We start from the raw sequence: 20,945 nt of genomic DNA, 5'->3' as shown, positions 1-20,945 counted from the left end.
CTGACTGAAATGTTTATCAGCAGCACATAACTTTGCAATAAAAGGCAAAAAGATATTACCTTTACAGATACAACTCTTGAAAAGTTTGAAGGCAAGACCTAAGAGTGCTTAGTAGCCTATCAGATAATTTCCAGTTTGTCTAATGAAAGATGGGACAAATTTCCCCACAAAGAAACTACCGGTAATGATTTCAAGCTCCTCTTAATGACAGCAGTTTGGAGATTCAAGTGTGCCCATGCCACTGAACAGAATGGCAAAGAAAAAAAATATTGTTCATTTTATAGATTTAATAACTGAGTCAACAGTATTAAATATTGCACTTGAAAGCAATCAACTACAGTCTGTTAATAAATATATTTCAGTAAACAGAATTTGCCTTGGGTAGTTTAATTGGCGGCTCCCTTAATTCCTCTTCCTCATCACTGTCCGACTCTCCACTCTGGACTGAATTCTTTGAGGCCAAAGTCAAGGAAGCTTCTTTCCGTTGCCATTCCAGAACACATTGGCGCACATTGCAGTAAACATTGAAGGCTGAGGGGTTGCTGTGGATTTTGATATCCGGAATTGGTGAAGCATTTTCCAAATTCTCTGTCTGAAAAACAAAGGTAATCATTTTGATTTATCTTGCAGCTCAAATTTTGAAATCAATACAAATTTATAAGTTAGTGTCAAAAAAATATTGCTGGGATTTTTAAAGGATCATTATTAATTTGTGGATGTCTTCAAAACTGCTGTGTGACAAGCACAAAACTTGCTTGACCAAATTAGTTGAAATTGGCACCGGCGAAGGCGGCACTTGAGAGAGAATCTGGTAACATGGATATTGACTAATGTAGTTGGGCAAAGTAAATAAGATTATTTATTCATTTTATATTTTGCACAAAACATTACAAAATGTATTCTTGGGAGCATAGAAAAAGTGACATTGAGATAGTTTTTTCCAATTTCCAATCTATTAGTTTTACTTCCCCGAGTCCCCTTTTCCTTCCCTTTCTTCTATGGTCCACTCTCCTCTCCTATCAGGATTCCTTCTCGAGCCCTCAACTTTCCCATCCACCTGGCTTCACCAAGCACATTCCAGCTAGCCTCTTACCCATTACCCCACCCTTTTATTCTGGCATCTTCCCCCTCTCCTTCTCAGTCTTGAAGGAGGGTCGCCAAAATGACGACTATCTATTCATTTTCATAGATGCTGCCTAACTTGCCGAGTTCCTCCAGCATTTTGTGTGTTGCATTGGATTTCCAGAATCTGCAGACTTTCTTCTGTTTATAACTATAAGTTTGAAACAAGGGTTGTCCACTGGTAAAGATGAAAAGAGAAAATGGGGAAAATTCATCACGATATTTTTAACACACAACCCAAAAAGGAGTAACACACACAAAATGCTGAAGGAGCTCAGCAGCTCAGGCAGCATGCACTGAGAGGAATAAAGAATCGATATTTCAGGTCAAGAAGAAATAAAGGGTTAATATTTCAGGCCAAGACTCATCAGGACTGGAAAGGGGAAAGAATCCAGAATAAGGTGAGAGGGGAGGGGAAGGAATTCAAGCTACATGATAGGCGAAGCCAAGAGAGGGAGAAAGAAAAAAAAACACGAATGCTGGCAGAACTCAGCAGGCCAGACAGCATCTATGGGAGGAGGTAATGACAACGTTTCAGGCCCAAACCCTTCATCAGGAGTGAATGAGAAAGAAGTTGGGTGGAGGATGGGGGATGAAGAGAGAAGCCAGGAGATGATAGGTGGAAAAGGTAAAGGGCTGAGGAAGGAATCTGATAGGATGAAAAATGGACCATAGGAAAGAGGGAAGGAGGAGGGGAACCAAAGAGAGGCAAGTGAAGAGAAGAGGGAGCCAGAATGGAGAATGAAAAACAAGAAGGGAGAGGGGGAAGAAATTACCCAAAATTAGAGAAATCAATGTCCATGCTGTCAGGTTGGTGGCCACCCAGATGGAATATGTGGTGTTGCTCCTGTAATATCCTGGTTAAGAATATGTCTTATTGTATTTCTACCACTATGCTGTTAGGGATTTTATTTCAGCAGCTTTATTGCAGTCTTCTGTTAATTAAGCTTCATAAACAAGCATCTTGGTTTCTGCTAAGATAAGGTGGTGTTTGCTCAGTTTAGGAATCCTGTATCAACCAATCAGGTTTGTCTTGGTAACATTCTGTCCAGTGGGATACCATAGAACATTTGAGAGAGCTGGGCGGGATCAGATTTCTGAGGGACAATGGGTATTGGGTCTTTTGTTGGCAGGGGTCGGAAGAGGAAGGTGGTGCGAAGAAGAGCTCAAGGGAACACGCTCGCAGAATCTCTCCTGAAGGGAAAACCCTACTGTAAAAAGTGCTTTCTGCAAGAAGGCATGCCAATACTCCTGAGTTAGCCAGTTTGTTTGAAATGGTCTTCGATGGCAGTTCAAACTGCGGCTGGTGTCTTTCACATAGAATATGGATACAGCACGTGAGTGATCAAAACAAAGCACCCGACTACTCCAGAAATGAGCTCCGACGTTTAAACTGGTTAACTGTACTGGGTCCTTTTTCTTTTTTTCTATTAATTGCTTGTTAAAGTTGAAATATCTGTAAATATACTCCCACTTTAATTTTAGGCCTGTGTAAGGTCTATTATTTCCTGGTGAATGATAATTTTGCATGGAGCGGTATTTACACAGCATTCAATATAATTTCCATTCCCTCATCGGAACATTCCAACCTTCCTGTTTGGTTGAACCAGAATCATACCAACCTTAGATGTGTATTGCTCAATGAAGGTGGCCTTCTCACTGCTACCCGTGTGATGTGAAATCACGTGGCTGTTAGCCAGAGTTAGCTAACAAGCCTGGTTTATTACGAGCCACAGTGAGAGTCATATTCCTCCAACCTGAGAATGGCCTTATCGTAGCAGTAGAGGAAGCCATGGACCAACATGTTGGATTGGGAATAGTATTGGAATTGAAATGTTTGGCCACTGGGAAATTCTGCCCTCGTGGTGAAAGTACTCGACAAAGCTGTGTTTCAATCTGTATGTCAGGTCTCACTAATGCAGTCAACGGAAAGGCAGGCATAACTGGGAACAATGCGGGTGCCCATAGCTACATCTTGAGTTGGAAAAATTGGGAGAAGGCAAAAAGAGAAACTATTGACTGCAAGGACCAATCCCATCAGATGGAGGATGGTGATGGTGGACGGGAACTGGTTCAGTCTGAGGCTTTATAAAACATTGGTCAGACCACATTTGGAGAATTGTGAGCAGTTTTGGACCACAAATCTAAAAAAGTATTTGCTGGTGCTGGAAAGGATCCAGAGGAGGTTTATGAGAATAATCCTGAGAATGAAAAGGTCGTTGATGAGGAATCTTTGATGACTCTGAGCCTGTATTCGCTGGAGTTTAGAAGAATAAGGGGGAATTTCATTAAAACCTACTGAATATTGAAAAGCCTAGATACAGTAGACATGTAGAGGATGTTTCCTATAGTGGGGGAGTCTAGGACCATACACCACAACCTCAGAATACAAGGACAAAAATGAGGAGGAATTTCTTTAACCAGTTAATGATGAATCTGTAGAATCCATTGCCAGAAGCAGAGGGTGTGGAGGCCAAGTCATTTGGAATACTTAAAGCAGAGGTTGAAAGGTTCTTGATTAGTAAGGGTATCAAAGGGTACAGAGAGAAGACAAGAAAATGATGTTGAGGGAAAATAAATCAGCCATGATCGAATGGTGGAGCAGACTCAATGCGCCAAATGACCTAATTCTACTATGTCTTATGGTATATTAAAATTTGGGGGGCAAACACAAAAAAATAAGCTGTCTAGATCATGTTTGAATAATTTAAAAATTCAAGTACAAATCAGTAGGCATCAAGATCACAGAATATTTTGCACAAAAAAAATGGGGATATGCACAAGGTTTCAGTTAAATAAACAACGTTCTTCAAATGCATTCCTGAGAAATGTTTTGCATTGAGGATCAAAAATTTAATAAACACAAAGACCAGAATTTTCTTAAGTTTAGCTTGCAACTAATTCCTCATTCACTTCCTTTTATCAGCAAAATGAATCTCACTGCCTCAGTCTAAACAAGAGAACCTACAGAGTATCAGAATGAAGCCCACAAAAAAAAATACAAAACCCTTCGGAAAACCTTTGACAACTGTTTATGGCCAGTTACTGTTCTGCCATTTGTCAAAATGTGAAGTGTTTACGAATATTAATGACCATTAAAATAAGTAAAAATGATCCAAAGGTAGAATTAAATGAAATAATGAAAAACATTCAATTGAGCTCTATCTATAAAATACACAAGTACACAATTCCTACTCTATAGAATGGGCTCTTTGATTCTGTCCAATCTAAACCAGCATAGCATCAGAAAGCAGATTCCACAATAAAGTCCAAATCCACTACTACACTCCAGAGAGGGGGTCCAGCATCAGAGCAGAGCCAAACTGTCAGCAAAGAATAGCACATTAAATTTGCAAGTCTATATTTCTTTGGGATCTCAAAGCTTAGTGGCATTAAAATGAAATGTGCTGGAGGCACAATGTGGAACTGCTAGCCAATCCAGCAAAATCCAGTTCAAGCCAACAAGACCAAAAATCATCGCTAACCTTGATTTGTGCAAGTTAAATATACATTAGCATGCACGTATGCTCAATTAATTTAACAGATGGGAAATGATTCAGCAGTTTTGTAACTCTTCCAAATTAAAATATCCAATCAGTCATTCTACAAGATTTTGAATAGAACAAGAGGGAATCAAAAGCATAAAGCATTCGTTGGGGGGGGGAGGAGGTGGAGATGATGCAGGGTGCTAATGGTAGAGGGAAGAAGTGAAAAGAGAAATAAATAACAAAGAAAATTAACTACACAGTTAGGCTGAGGAAACCTAAAAAAGCCTGGTGGTTCAAAGGGACCTTCTGATTGACGACAATTTCACATTGCACATGGTGCATGGTTAATAAAAGTTACTTCATTATTTTCTATGTGAGAATCATGTTTTAAAAAGATAATAATTGTTCTAATAGTGGATTGTAACTAGAAAGTAATCATTCACAACCACCATACTTTAAAGTTTTCTACTGTGCTCAGCTCTGGTCGCCTCACTACAGGAAGGATGTGGAAACCTAGGAAGGGTGTGGAAGAGATTTACAAGGATGTTGCCAGGATTGGGGAACATGCCTTATGAGAACAGGTTGAGTGAACTCGGCCTTTTCTCCTTGGAATGACGGAGGATGAGAGGTGACCTGATAGAGGTGTATAAGATGATCAGAGGCATTGATCGTGTGGATCGTAAGAGGCTTTTTCCCCCAGAGCAAAAATGGCTAGCATGAGAGGGCACAGGTTTAAGGTGCTTGGAAGTAGGTACAGAGGAGATGTCAGCGGTAAGTTATTGTTGTTGTTGATGATGATGACGTTGTTGTTTGATTGATTGATTTATGCACGCACGCAAAGTGTGATGAGTGCATGGGATGAACTACCGGTGACGGTGGTGGAGGTGAATACGGCAGGGTCTTTTAAGAGACTCCTGGATAGGTACAGGGAGCTTAGAAAAATAGAGGGCTATGGGTAACCCTACGTAATTTCTAAGGTAAGGACATGTTCAGCACAGCTTTGTGGGCCGAAGGGCCTGTATTGTGCTGTAGGTTTTCTATGTTTCTATTGCTAGTAGGTGGATTAACAGTTGTGTATTTCATTAATACATGTTGTCAAGAACCCTTTAAAAAAATTCTACAAGAGGAATTCTCATCAGATTCCATTATCTAGAAATGGAGTAATGATTCCTGTAACAAAACAATTTCAAGCCAAGACTTTACTCACTTCTTAGCATGATGGAAAACTACCATCTTCTCATATGTTACCTTACAAAAATGTGGATTTTTTGAAAGGATCATACTTGTCCACTAAAATCTTTTCTGGAATTATTAACCATTGTTGTTGTAAAATACTTCCTTAAGCATTTTAGACATATAAAAAAAATCATTCCTGATCAGCCGCAATGATTCTATTGGAAATGTGATGTTTCTAAAGTATGTGATGGAAGAGGACTTTTTTGTTGGAAATGTTTTCTTGGCTTAGCTTCTTGTCAACACCAACCATTAAAACTCAGAAACAATAGCTAGTTAGACAAGCAGCTCATTATACAATCCAAAATCAAGCTAACAAGAATGAAAGTAATACAGAATAATATTAATCAGAAAAATACAGAACATTAATGACAAAAATAAAAACATTTAGAGTAAAATTCTTCAGACAACATTCTCTAAGAAAAAAAACTTCCACAGAGATTACATTCTTCAATAACATCAACTCTGAAATCAAATTCAAGATTTTTGAGTAATTTTACATCTATGTTAATCCAACATCTGTCCAAAAAAAATCTTTAAACCTAATTAACTATATGCAAGAGATAGAGAGCTCTTTATTTTTCTACCATTAAACAGCTCTTCAGAAAATGCTGTCTCATATTGGTTTGTGTAGGTCCAGTCAAATTCATAATTCTACTACTTAAGCATTCTAGACAAAACCAGATACTAAGCTTTTCTTTCTTTCTTTTTACAATATTTTTATTAAGAAAAAAAAACAAGATTTACAGAGTGCAAAACATAGATACATCTCAACATAACTTGTGTACATTCATATATTGTAATAAAATTGATCAAAATGTTATAGCATAACACATAAAGGTATACCACTCTGTAATCAAAAATTTAAAGATAGGTCATACATCATAAAAGAAATTTTTTATATAAAAAAATTCAACCCCCTACCAACTACCAAAGAAAAAAGCTGATGGATGATAATAGATAAATTAGAAAAGAAAACATATTCGCTTAAGAGAAGATAAAAATATACATAAAAGTCTGTGCACTGTTAAACTTTATAAATTGGAAAAGTAATTTAGGAAAGGTCCCCAGATATCATAAAAAGATTGTTTCGAATTTAAGACTGAGCAGCAGATCTTTTCTAAATTTAAATAAGACATAATATCACGTAGCCATTGAAGATGTGTAGGAGGGGTAGACTCCTTCCATTTAAGCAAGATTGCTCTTCTTGCTAAAAGAGAGGTAAAAACTAAAACCTGTAGGTTAGGAGTATTTAAAGTTATATCTTCATTTGCAATAATGCCAAACAAGGCAGTAAGGGGATTTGGGTCAAATTGGACCCTAAAATGTTGTGAGAAGGTGTGGAATACTTCCCGCCAAAACGTTTCAATTTTCGGGCAAAACCAAAACATATGAATTAAAGAGGCATCAGCAGAGTTGCATTTATTACAAAGTGGAGAAACATTCGGATAAAAACTGGACAGCTTCTGTTTAGAAATGTAAGCTCTATGAACCACTTTAAATTGTAGAAGAGAATGACTTTTAATTAACAAATAAGATATGAAGCTAATTAAGTTCAGAGCTGAGGAGCCTCAGATTCACATTAGTTCCATCACATAACTGTTTTAAGGACCTGATCCAGAATCTAATGGGACAGAAATTAAAACCTATCAGTTGCTCCCTTCCCTCAAGAAACTAATTTCCTATTCCAATATTTGCTGCATCATCCTACAGCTATCTTCAGTGATGATGTTGACAGTCACAATGTAAAGTGTGTTCTTCATTCATCTAATTACATAATCATCCTTTACTTCTTTGTTTCCCATTGGGGGACAGTACTGCAAAGAACAACTATATTGAATAAGAAAAAACATCTTGAAAAGCTGCAATCAAGGAGATTTGTAAGTCGTTATACTATCTCTAATGAAGATAATTTCCAAACAGGTTTAGAGAAATAGGGAGGAAAATGCTTGGGTTAAGTGATGGATATTAGTAATGATTTAGAGGGCACACCAATGCAAAGGGCCAGGTCAGCAAAAGAGTATTTCTTATCAGTTATAACTAATCATGAACCATTTTGGTTGCCACAATTTCGACTTGTTTTTTTCCCCCAATCAATGCCATAAATAAATGAACTTGCCTTTGATCGTGTTTTTACTTTCGATTTGGTCTTCTGCTTCCTTTTAAGTTTTTTCTTGCTCAAAGCTTTTTTATTTCTGAAACAGAAAGTGATTAACATTTTGATATGTGACACAATCCAAAGCTGCTGATCCCCTCCCACGTAGTCCTTGCTACTTGTACCTCAAGCGTAGGCTTGCCTTTCAAAAATAAAGATGAGAAAATCAATTAAAACAAAATTCGAGCCGCATCAAATTTATACCTTCTAATTCTGCTTTTATGCTGACATGTTCCTGTTAACATGAGTGATATCATTTTGTATATTGTACTTGCATATTTGGGGAAAATGTAGTATATGTCCAATAATTTCACATCTCTAATTTGTGAATCTATACTCATCTGCAGGAGACCTAAGCCACCAGGAACAAGGCCATCACGAAATCATGATTGATCTGTGTGGCACAAAACTCAGATTTTTAGTTATATATTAATTACAAAATCTGTGCACTCCTTGTATTCCAATTAGCAGTTGTTGTTCACAGTAGTTTCAAAGAGCTGGAGAGCAGTGCAACTATGTTATATAATCAGCAATAATCAATCTAGATCAGGGGACCTGAATGCTGGATTTCAACCTAAAGTGCTGACTATTCTTCCCCTCCCCCTAACACAACAGATGCTCCTCAACCCACTCCTATCCTGATTTCAAGAAGATAGCTTGCTGGTCCAGATTCCTATCAGCAGTCTCTTGTGTCTCAATGACATAGTCATCCGGTCTACCTTTTTGACAGTGTAGATTATATTTTGAAACAACCATATATTGCACACATAGCTCTGCTATGATATAATAATTATGTTCTTCAGAAACCTCACATTACAGAAAGCCACGTTATAGCAGAACAAGTTGTGGTTGTATTCAAAACATAGATTTACACAGGTTTTCATGATTTTGATTATACTACAACCAATGCTGCCCAGAAAATGCAAGCAGCATTTCCTAATCTATCAATCACATTTTAACTAATTGACATTATGGAAACAAGTTAAATCAGAAATATCCAAACTATTTAATGATTTTTCCTCCAAGATTGTCACTGGTAAAAGGACAAATTGCATCAATCCTGGCATGTTCACTAGTTGATTTCTGGGATAAGGGGCATGAGAGAAGGCAGAACCATAATAAAAACAAGGACACATGCATTTGAAGTTTAGAAGAATGAAGCCTGGTGACGCTGTGTAAGATATTTCATCTGCACCTCATGGGAAAGTTGATAAATGGGGAAAGGCTAATAATAAGAGGATTAGGCAGGAGCTAGGGAGAGTAAACTGGGAGCAGCTATTATTGGGCAAGTACAGTATATATCTGGAGTTTTGGAATTGCTTAGAGCGAGCTGGTTAGAATACAGGACCAAGATGCTCTGATGAGAAAAACAAGGATAACAAAGACTCAGGAACACTGGATGACAAGAAATGTTGCATATTTAGTCAAAAGAAAAATCAAATGTATGGTTTAGGAAGCTGAAATCAAACATGGCCTTTGAGGTACATAAAGGAATCAGGAAAGCTGAAATGTTTGTAGCAGGTAGGATTAAAGATAATCCTAAGGCATTTTATATTTACATTAAAAACGATTGTAGCTAGGGAGAAAGTAGGACCTTTTAAGGACAAAGAAGATATGCCTGGAGACGCAGAAAGTGGCTGAGATAGTAAACGAGTATATGCTAAGGAATGGAGAGAAGTGAGATCAGAGAAGGATATTCTGATATTCTACAGGATGCTGATAGCAAGGTAATGATGTGGAGGTGGTGTTTTAAAGAATATTAAGGTGCATAAATCTTCAGGACGTGGTGGGATCTAAATCAGGTTATTGAGAGAGAGGAAGAGAGGAGATTTCTAGGGCTTTGACAGATATCTTTATATCCTCTAACCACAGGCAGAGAGAACAGCCAATGTTGTTTCTTTAAGAGGCTTTATAGATTGGATTCAAAATTGGCTTGACAGAGAAGACAGAGGATGTTAATCTTACTGGAATTCTGTGGCCTCTGTTGATACATGAAAATATGATTTGGAATAAAATGCGGATGGACCAATTAGCAGGTTTGCAGACAACACAAAAACTGGTGGAGTTATTGATAGTGAGAAAAGCTGTCAGAGGGTACAGCAGAACATCGAACATAGACCAATTGTACAAGAAATGGCAGATGGATTTTGGATGTCAAATGCAAGAGTAAAGTAACAGTAAATGGCAATGTATTCAACCGCATTAATGTACAGAGGGACCTTGAAGTACAAGCCCATAGTTCTTGGAAAGTGGCAATACAAGTATATAAGGTGGTAAAGGCAGCATATAGCATACTTAAATTATCAGTCACTGTATTAAAATTGGCAAATCACATTGCAACTGTATAAAATGATTAGGTCATATTTGCAAAATTGTCTGCGATACTGGTTGCAAATTATAGGAAGGATGTAAAGGCTTTGGAAAGTGTACAAAAGAGGTTCACCAGGATGTTGCCTGGATTACAGGATATTAGGCAAGGTTGGAAAAACTTGCATTGTCTAATCTGGAGCAGAATCAAGAGATGCAGTCTGATGATAGCATATAGAACTTTGAGAAGCACTGGAGTTAGATGGATAGTCTTCCCCATCTCCCTCTCCAACACCCCACCCAAGTGAAACTATCATACACAAAATAGCAGATTTAACACGAGAGGGGGAAAGGTCTACTGGGAATACAGGAAGATTTTTAAAAAATATATAAACAGAGAGGTAAGTGCCTGGAACACACTGCCAAGGAAGGTGGTGGAGACAGAAAAAGCAATGTTTAAGAGGCATTTGCACAGACACATAACTGGCAAGGGATGAAGTAGTACAGGGCACATGCAGGCAGATGGAATTAGTTTAAATCAGCATCATGTTTGAAGGAACATCATAGGTTGAAGGGCCTGATACTATATTCTAGTTAATATGGAACTTTTCCATGTTCTATATCAATTAGAGGCACACTACCACTTAATGCATTAAACATTGGAAGATATAACCAGACAGAAGGGTTCATCTCAGATAAAGATATTATAACCACACAAGGCTCATGTCAAATCCATGAACATTATCAGCTTTAAAAGCACAACTACTAAACACAGAGTTAATTATTTAATGCAGTCAGCACACCTCATGCCAGGATCATCTGCATGAGGCCAATGACCAATTAAAATTCACAGCAAAAAAAATCATTTCAATATGCATTTTGGTCTTAAATGGTTTCAATGCAACTTTATATAGTGCAATGTTCTCATTATAGTCAGCAGTAAGAATAAGTCATAGCATCATAGCTATAAAATATCCCAGATTTCAAATTCAGATTGAAATATTCTTCGATAATGAACTTATCATGTTATTGAACATGATTCAATTCCAATGGACTAATGCTAAATAATCTCAAAAGTGATCACTGTCATTGGTCCCACTGCTCAGACATTATCCCTAAATTGAGCATAATTAGAAGCCAAATATTTGGCAAAAATCATGCACTATTCTAGCATCATTTTCACCAATACCAATTAAGTTACAGTCCTCATGTTTTTAATCTAAATATCCTAATGACTCATCTTACACTTGGGAATGTTGATTCCTCCCCAGAACCTCTTGAATAAACAAATAGCCTCCCAGCAAACTCAATACCCATTGTAATGCCTGTGCAAATTTGACATAGTATTTCAATTGACTCATGGGCAAGTATCCAACTCATTTTAGGTGAATAAGACCACAAAACATTAGGGCAGAATTAAGCCATTTGGCCCACCGACTCTGCACTGCCATTCCATTATGCTGACCGTTTACCTTTCAACTCCATTCTCCTGCCTTCTCCCCATAACCTTTGACACCCTTCCAATCAAGAACCTATCAGAATAAGATTCAATATCGCTAGGCATATGTCATGAAATCTGTTAACAGAGCGGCAGCAGTACAATGCAGTACATGGTAATATAGAAAAAAAAGGAAATCAATTACAGTAAGTATATATGCATATTAAGTGGTTAAATCAAAAATAGTGCAAAACCAGAAATAGAAAAAAAAAGTGAGTTAGTGTTCATGGGTTCAATGTCCATTTAGAAATCAGATGGCAGAGGGGCAGAAGCTGTTTCTGAATCACAGTGTGCGCGCCTTCAGGCTTCTGTACGTCCTTCGTGATGGTAGCAATGAGAACAGAGTATGTCCAGGGTGATGGGGACCTTAAGTAATGGACATCACCTTTCTGAGGCACCGGTCCTTGAAGATGTCTTGGATACTACGGAGGCTAGTACCCAAGATGGAGTTAATTTTACAACTTTCTGCAGCTTCTTTCAATCCTGTGCAGTAGCCCTCCACCCCCATACCAGACAGTAATGCAGCCTGTCAGAATGCTCTTCATGCTATCAGTCTTCAAAATATCAAGTTTGGAATGCTTTAGGTGACAAACCAAATCTCCTCCAACTCCTAAAGAAATATAGCCACTGTCTTGCCTTCTTGATAGTTGCATCGATATGTTAGGACCAGGTTTGACCCTCAGATCTCGACACCCAGGAACTTGAAATTGCTCACTCTCTCCACTTCTGACCCTTCTATGAGGATTGGTTCATGTTCTCTCATTCTCCCCTTCCTGAAGTCCACAATCAGCTTTTTGGTCTTACTGATATTGAGTGCAATGTTGTTGCTGTGATACCACTCAACTAGCTGGTACATCTCGCTCCAGTAAGCCCTCTTCTCTCCAACTGTGATTCTGCCAACAATTGTATAATTAGCAAACGTATAGATAGTATTTGAGCTACACCTAGCCAGTCACAGGTAGAGCAATGGGCTAAGCTTACATCCCTGAGGTGCGCCAGTGTTGATCATCAGTGAGGAGGCGATATTACTACTAAACCACGCAGACTGTGGTTTTCCGGTTAGGAGATCCAGGATACAATTGCAGACTGAGGTACAGAGGCTCAGTTTCTGTAGCTTATTGATCAGGATTATGGGAATGGTGTTAAACACTGAACTACAGCATCCTGACATAGGTGCCTATACTGTCCATCGGTGAAGAGCCATTGAGATTGCATCTGCCGCAGACCTACTGTGGCAATAGGCAAATTGCAGTGGTCTGGGTCCTTGCTGAGGCAGAGTTCACTCTAGCCATGACCAAACCCTCAAAGTATTTCATCACTGTAGATGTGAGTGCTATTGGACAATAGCCATTAAGGCAGCTCACACTACTCTTTAGGTCACTGGTTTAATTGTTGCCCTTTTGAAGTAGATAGGGATTTCCAACCGCAGCTGTGAGAGGTTGAAAATGTTCTTGGAATACACCCACCAGTTGGTTGGAACAAGCTTTCAGAAGCTTACCAGTTACTCCAATGGGGTCTGCCACCTTGCGGGGTTCACTCTCCTGAAAGACAGCCTGATACCTGCCTCCAAGAGAGATCACAGGGTCAGCAGGTGCAGCAGGGATCTTCACAGATGTAGTTATATTCTCCATTTCAGAGCGGGCATAAAAGGCATTGAGCTCATCCAGTAGTGAAGCATCGCTGAGATTCACACTATTGAGTTTCACTTTGTAGTAAGTAATGTCCTGAAAACCCTGCCACAGTTGACGTGCATCCAATGTCACCTCCAACCTCACTTGGAAGTGTTTCTTCACTAGTGAAATAGCCCTCCGCAAGTCTTACCTGGTTTTCTTGTACAGTCCTGGGTCACCAGGCTTAAATGCCACAGATCTAACCTGCAACAGATGATGAACCTCCAGGTTTATCCACTACAACGATCACAGAAATTTCCTGCGGCGGGTAAAATGGCTGACACTTCACTGCAAGATATTCCAGGTCTGGTGAGAAGAACAGGGATATCACTGACACAGTTGGGCACTAAGAAGAGTTGATCATGAGGGATACACCTCCACATCTGCTTTTCAGACTCGACAGTCCTATCCTGACGGTGTAGAGTGAACACATCAATCTGAATCACTGAGTCCAGTATGGAAGGGGTTAACCAGGATTCCATGAAACACACTGTCCTAATGTCCCTCTGATACAGCATCCTAGCTCTGAGATCGTCGATTTTATTTACTTGAGACTGTGCGTTTGCCAGCAATACAGTCTGTATTGGCAGTCGAAAACCTTCAGTTTTTTAAAATGCACTTGTAACCCCAAGCAACAGACACGTTTCCTACGAGAAGTCAGGCAAGAAGTATGGCCACAATCAGCATTAGTTCTGTTGGTTTTAAGTAGTGATGGATTGTTCAATCACATTAAAACATCTTTATTAACTGAACAGACCTTGGATGCAGGCGTGATTCTCATCTGTGGCAGGCTGAAACAGGGAATATTTAATCATATCCATCCAGTTGCTCCACAATGAGTTCACCCAGAAATAGGGAAAAAAAGCCTCCACTTTAAGTATACTCAATAACTTGGCCTCCACAGCCATCTGTGGCAATGAATTCCACAGATTCATAGAAACATAGAAAACCTACAGCACAATACAGGCCCTTCGGCCCACACAGCTGTGCCAAACATGTCCTTCCCTTATAAGAACGTAGGCTTACCCAATAGCCCTCTATTTTTCTAAGCTCCATGTATCCATCCAAGAGTCTCTTAAAAACTCTATCATACCCGCCTCCACCACCGTTGCCAGCAGCCCATTCCAAGGACTCACCACCCTCTGCGTAAAAAAAGAAATTACCCCTGACATCTCCTCTGTACCTACTTCCAAGCACCTAAAAACTCTGCCCTCTCGTGCTAGCTATTTCAGCCCTGGGAAAAAGCCTCTGACTATCCACACAATCAATGCCTCTCAATATTTTGTACACCTTTATCAGGTCACCTCTCATCCTCTGTCACTCCAAGGAGAAAAGGCCGAGTTCACTCAACCGATTCTCAGAAGGCATGCTCCCCAATCCGGGCAACGTCCTTGTACATCTCCTCTGCATCCTCTCCATGGCTTCCACATCCTTCCTGTAGTGAGGCGACCAGAACTGAGCACAGTACTCCAAGTGCGGTCTGACCAGGGCCCTATATAGCTACAATATTACCTCTCAGCTCTTAAACTCAATCCCACGATTGATGAAGGCCAAAGCACCATATGCCTACTTAACCACAGAGTCAACCTGCATAACAGCTTTGAGTGTCTGATGGACCCAAGATCCTTCTGATCCTCCACATTGCCAAGATTCTTGCCATTAATGCTATATTCTCCCATCATATTTGACCTACCAAAATAAACCACCTCACACTTATTCATTACCCTCTGGCTACAGAAATTCCTTCTCGTATCTGCTCTAATGGATGTCCCTCTATTCTGTGCTCTCTAGTCCTAGATTAACCCACTACAGGAAACATCCTCTCCACATCCACACTATCTAGGCCTTTCAATCCATTGTATGATTTGTCATGCATGTTTTAAAGTACTTACTGAGAGGTTCACTCCAACTGCACAGCCAACAGCAAGCTCATTCTAGATTAGAATAAAGCAACACATTTGGTCCAAGAGTACGGTAGTTCTGATTGTAAACTAATGTTATTTATTTTCCTTGCCAAGTCTGCATCTTAGAAGTTTGTCAAGACTCTAGTCAAGGTTCAACAGCAGTTCTCAAAATGGTTTGCTATTGGGGTTCATAACTAGGGGGATCCAAATTCATAGATTATTGTAAGTGGTCATGCAATAAGATAGTGTGATTCAGGCAACACGTGGCATGACAGGCTTCACTCGTAGGGCAAGCTTATTTTTACCCAGAGAGTGGTAGGTGCCTAGAGTGGGCTGTCAAGGGATGTGGTGGAAAAAGAGATGATAGTGGTGTTTAGGTTAATTAGACAGACACATGAATAAACAGGGAATAAAGGGTTATGGATCATATACAGTGCACAGAGAGAATTACTTTAATTTGGCATGTTTAGCACAGACTGTGGGCTGAAGATCCTGTTCCTGTGTTGTTCTCTATTTTCTATACAATATTTGAAAGTGTACTGAAATTGCAACATATGTTAGTGATAATAAAACTGATTCTGAGAATGGACATTCAGTTCAGCCAGCCCATTTTGCTATTTATCTTACACACAATCATTGCTAATCCCATGTGCTGACACAATTACATATCACTGTATCCCCGATTTCAACCACCTACTAACTGATTTTAAATCCTCTTCTAGGGAAGAAGATTGTTCAATTTATTTAGCCTCAAATCCTTTTGCTCCTTCACGCTCAGCATTCCACTATTCAAACGATTTCTTTCTGTGCCAACTCCCAATAACAGATGTCAAATATCAGCTACCACTGCTCATCAATCTATCATCTTACCACCAGTCCTTTGCAGTTTTGTTTCAGCCTTAAAATCATATAGTCCACTGAGTTTAACATAATGTACAAATTTGGCCGTCAATCTTCTAATTCAAGACGATAACTAGAATACTCCAACATCCAAGTCAGTGCGCATTGCTTCTCAGTTCTAGAAATCTAATTACAAAGTTTTTCAATTCTATTCCAAAGTTGATATCAAATTAATTGCTAACTGGGATCACCAGAAAGGAAGAACTACTCAACACAAAGCTTGTTTTTAAATCTTACCCATTGGCAGCTGGAATGTAATTGGTTGAACAAGACCATGGCCAATTATATGGATACAACAAAGGGAAATGATAAAAGCAAAGTAACAAGTGTATTAAAGGAAGCTGGTGGGGTACAGATACATTTTTACCAAAGGAGGTATAAGGCTCTCCTTCCCTCCGATAGCTTGCAGGTCACCCTTAGGCAAGGTGTAGTACATGCTTAGCCTCCCCCCCCCACCCCGCCCCACATGCGCCCCCCCCAACCCTGATCAGATCATGTAAACCAATGATCACAATATGACTGAGTTCAACTTTGATAGGGAGAAAGTAAAGTTTGATGTAGCAGTATTTCAGTGGAGTGAGGGAAATTACAGTGATATGAGAGAGGAGTTGGCCAAAGTAAATTGGAAGGAGCTGCTGGTAGGGATGTCAACAGAGCAGCAATGGAGTGTGTTTCTGGGGAAAATGAGGAAGGTGCAGGACATGTGTATTCCAAAAATGAAGAAATACTCAAATGGCAAAATAGTACAACCGCGGCTGACAAGGGAAGTCAAAGCTTTTGTAAAAACAAAAGAGAGGGCACACAACAAAGCAAAAATTAGTGGGAAGTTAGAGGATTGGCAACTAAAAGAATCATTAGAAAAGATAAAATATGAAAGCACGCTAGTAAATAATATCGAAGTGGATAGTAAAATATCAAGTACTTCAAGTATGTAAAATATAAGAGATGAGAGTGGAGCAAACACGAGGAAATCTGCAGATGCTGGAAATTCAAACAACACACACAAAATGCTGTGGAACACAGCAGGCCAGGCAGCATCTATAAGGAGAAGCACCGTCGACATTTCAGGCCGTGACCCTTCATCAGGACTAACTGAAAGGAGAGATAATAAGAGATTTGAAAGTAGTGGGGGGAGGGGGAAATACGAAATGATAGGAGAAGACCGGAGGGGGTGGGATGAAGCTAAGAGCTGGAAAGGTGATTGGCGAAAGTGATACAGAGCTGGAGAAGGGGAAGGATCATGGGACGGGAGGTCTCGGGAGAAAGAAAGGGGGAGGGGAGCACCAGAGGGAGATGGAGAACAGGCAAAGTGATGGGCAGAGAGAGAGAAAAAAACAAACAACTAAATATGTCAGGGATGGGGTAAGAAGGGGAGGAGGGGCATTAACAGAAGCTAGAGAAGTCAATGTTCATGCCATCAGGTTGGAGGCTACTCAGCCAGTATATAAGGTGTTGTTCCTCCAACCTGAGTGTGGCTTCATCTTGACAGTAGAGGAGGCCATGGATAGACATATCAGAATGGGAACGGGATGTGGAATTAAAATGTGTGGCCACTGGGAGATGAGAGTGGATATAGGACTGCTAGAAAATGAAACAGGAGAAATAATAACGAGGGCCAAGAAGATGGCAGATGAACTGAGTATTTTGCAAAAGTCTTCACTATAGAAGACACGAGCAGTATGCCAGATGTTGTAGTGTGCAAAGGAAGAGAAATGGGTGCAGTTACTATTACAAGAGAGAAGGTGCTCAAAAAGCTGAAAGACTTAAAGGTATACAAGTCACCTGGACTAGATGAACTGCACTCTAGGGTTCTGAACAGACAGACATACTTTATTAATCCCAAGGGAAATTGGGTTTCATTACAGTCGCACCAACCAAGAATAGTGTAGAAATATAGCAATATAAAACCATAAATAATTAAATAATAATTATGCCAAGTGGAAATAAGTCCAGGACCAGCCTATTGGCTCAGGGTGTCTGACACTCCGAGGGAGGAGTTGTAAAGTTTGATGGCCACAGGCAGGAATGACTTCCTATGACGCTCAGTGTTGCATCTCGGTGGAATGAGTCTCTGGCTGAATGTACTCCTGTGACTAACCAGTACAGTATGGAGTGGATGGGAGGTAGCTTTAGAGATTGTGGCAGCATTAGCAATGATCTTTCAAAAATCATTGGACTCTGGCGTGGTGCCAGAGGACTGGAAAATTGCAAACGTCACTCCACTTTTTAAGGAAGGAAGGAAGGAAGGCAGCAGAAAATAAATTTTAGACCAGTTAGTCTAACCTCAGTGGTTGGGAAGATATTAGAGTCAATTGTTAAGGATGAGGTGATGGAGTACTTGGTGACACAGGACAAGATAGGACAAAGTCAGCATGGCTTCCTCAAGGGAAAATCTTGCCTGACAAACCTATTGGAATTCTTTGAGGAGATTACAAGTAGTGTCAGCAGTGGATGCTGTATATTTGGAGTTTCAGAAGGCCTTTGACGAAGTGCCACACATGAAGCTGCTTACCAAGTTAAGAGCCCATGGTATTACAGGAAAGTTACTAACATGGTTAGAGCATTGGCTGATAGGTAGGAGGCAGCGAGTGGGAATAAAAGGATCCCTGCCTGGTTGGCTGCCAGAGACTAATGGTGTTCCGCAGGGGTTGGTGTTGGGACCACTTCTTTTTATGCTGTATATAAATGATTTAGATGATGGAATAGATGGCTTTATTGCCAAGTTTGCAGATGATAAGAAGATTGGTGAAGGGGCAGGTAGAGTTCAGGAAACAGGTAGGTTGCAGAAGGACTTCGATAAATTAGGAGAATGGGCAAGAAAGTGGCAAATGAAATATAATGTTGAAAAATGCATGGTCATGCATTTTGGTAGTAGAAATAAATGTGCAGACTATTTTCTAAACAGGTAGAAAATCCAAAAATCTGAGTTGAAATGGGATTTGGGAATCCTTGTGCGGAATACCCTAAAGGTTAATTTGCAGGTTGAGTGGTGGTGAGGAAGGCAAATGCAATGTTAGCATTCATTTCAGGAGATCTAGAATACAAGAGCAAGGATGTGATGCTGAGGCTTTATAAGGCTCTGGTGAGGCCTCACCTTGAGTATTGTGAACAGTTCTGGGCCCTCATCTTAAAGTTTTGCTGGCATTGAAGAGGCTCCAGAGGAGGCTCAAGGATGATTCCAGGAATGAAAGAGTTATCATACGAGGAACGTTTGATGGCTCTGGGTCTGTACTTGCTGGAATTCAGAAGGATAAGAGGGGATCTCATTGAAACCTTTCGAATGCTGAAAGGCCTAGACAGAGTAGATGTGGAAAGGATGTTTCCCATGGTGAGAGTCTAGGACAAGAGGGCACAGCCTCAGGATAGAGGGGCATTCATTTAAAACAGATGTGCAGAAATTTCTCTAACCAGAGGGTGGTGAATTTGTGGAATTTGTTGCCACATGCAGCTATGGAGGCCAGGTAATTGCGTGTATTTAAGGCAGAGATTCATAGGTTCTTGATTGGACATTGCATCAAAGGTTACAGGGAGAAGGCCGGGAAATGGGTTGAGGAGGAAAAATAAAGGATCAGCCATGAGTGAAAGTGGAGCAGACTGGAGGGCCAAATGGCCTCATTTCTGCTCCTATGTCTTACGGTCTAAGCCATGGGAGCAGTTGGTGCATATCACGTCCTAATTATACAACCACAGACGCCAGGCAGGCAATCCATGAAGAGCATTGATAATGGCTGTGGTCACCTGTCTTGTAAAGACACTGCCCAGAAGGCGGCAATAGCAAACCACTTCTGTAGAAAAATTTCCCATGAGCAATCATGGTCATGGAACGACCATGATCACCCATATTATATGACATAGCACATCCTGAACAAATGAATAGTAAAGGAAGCTTATACACAAAGTAACTTATGGGCATTCCCAAAATTTTAAGCAAAAACTTATAAGTAGGCAAGCCTGTTCTATGCTTCACCTGGCTTGTACTTTCCCAACTGACTTAAATAACATACGTAATTCGGGTTGATTGAAAGGAAATGCAGAACACCGATGGCATATTCTAAGATATGCCACATCACTGTCTCCTAAGCAGGAAACCATCAGAAATAAGGCTGTTTTAATTAAAAGGCCAACAAAAATGTCTTTTTAATAAATAAGTCTTTGTGTCTTTTCTTTCTGGGATCATGTCATTAGGGGAATCCAGGTCTACCACAAAAATTAAACCATTATTCTATCACTGCAGATTTCAAAACAGACACACGAAAACAGAGCAAAATAAAGAGTGGGGTCTCCACACAAGCCAACTGTCTGCCCCTCTTCACAGAATGCAACTATCTCCATGTCCATGGAGAGGAAGCATGTGACCTCCAATGGTACCCTGGACACCTTCCAGGAGCAGTGAGCACAGAAGGAGCTAGAGTACATCTTGAACAAGGATGACCATGCTACATTTGAATTTTGTATATACTTTGTGAGAAATTACCTCCAAACTGTAAATATATAAATTACTTTTGAAAAAATAAGCTAATCTAGTTCAATTCATTAATACAAAAACTCAGTTATACCCCAATGATAAGCTTTATTGTCCACCGATATAACAATGCAGGGATTTACAGCATAAAAGTACTATACTTAAAATCAAAATCATATTAGACAAATAATGTAAAACACTCATTT

The 20,945-nt window shown here is 39.8% G+C and overlaps 1 protein-coding gene across 16 annotated transcripts in view; it reads right to left on the bottom strand.

The window, feature by feature from the left end:
* mycbp2 (MYC binding protein 2) overlaps nucleotides 1-20,945 on the bottom strand; it is a 221,518-nt gene that overhangs the window by 191,521 nt on the left and 9,052 nt on the right. For 15 of the 16 annotated variants that reach the window (XM_073027703.1, XM_073027729.1, XM_073027750.1 and 12 more), the window contains exon 1: nucleotides 377-505. Coding sequence is in view for 1 of the 16 variants with exons in the window: in XM_073027845.1 (XP_072883946.1) it covers nucleotides 377-592; nucleotides 7,963-8,038 (292 nt within the window). In the remaining 15 variants the exon portion in view is untranslated. Of the gene's footprint in view, nucleotides 1-376; nucleotides 593-7,962; nucleotides 8,039-20,945 lie in introns of those variants that run through there. The other variant, XM_073027845.1, reaches the window with a different exon arrangement.

This window comes from Hemitrygon akajei, chromosome 2, assembly GCF_048418815.1.
Source record: "Hemitrygon akajei chromosome 2, sHemAka1.3, whole genome shotgun sequence".
Lineage (NCBI taxonomy): Eukaryota > Metazoa > Chordata > Chondrichthyes > Myliobatiformes > Dasyatidae > Hemitrygon > Hemitrygon akajei.
This window is presented reverse-complemented; position numbering and strand designations above follow the sequence as displayed.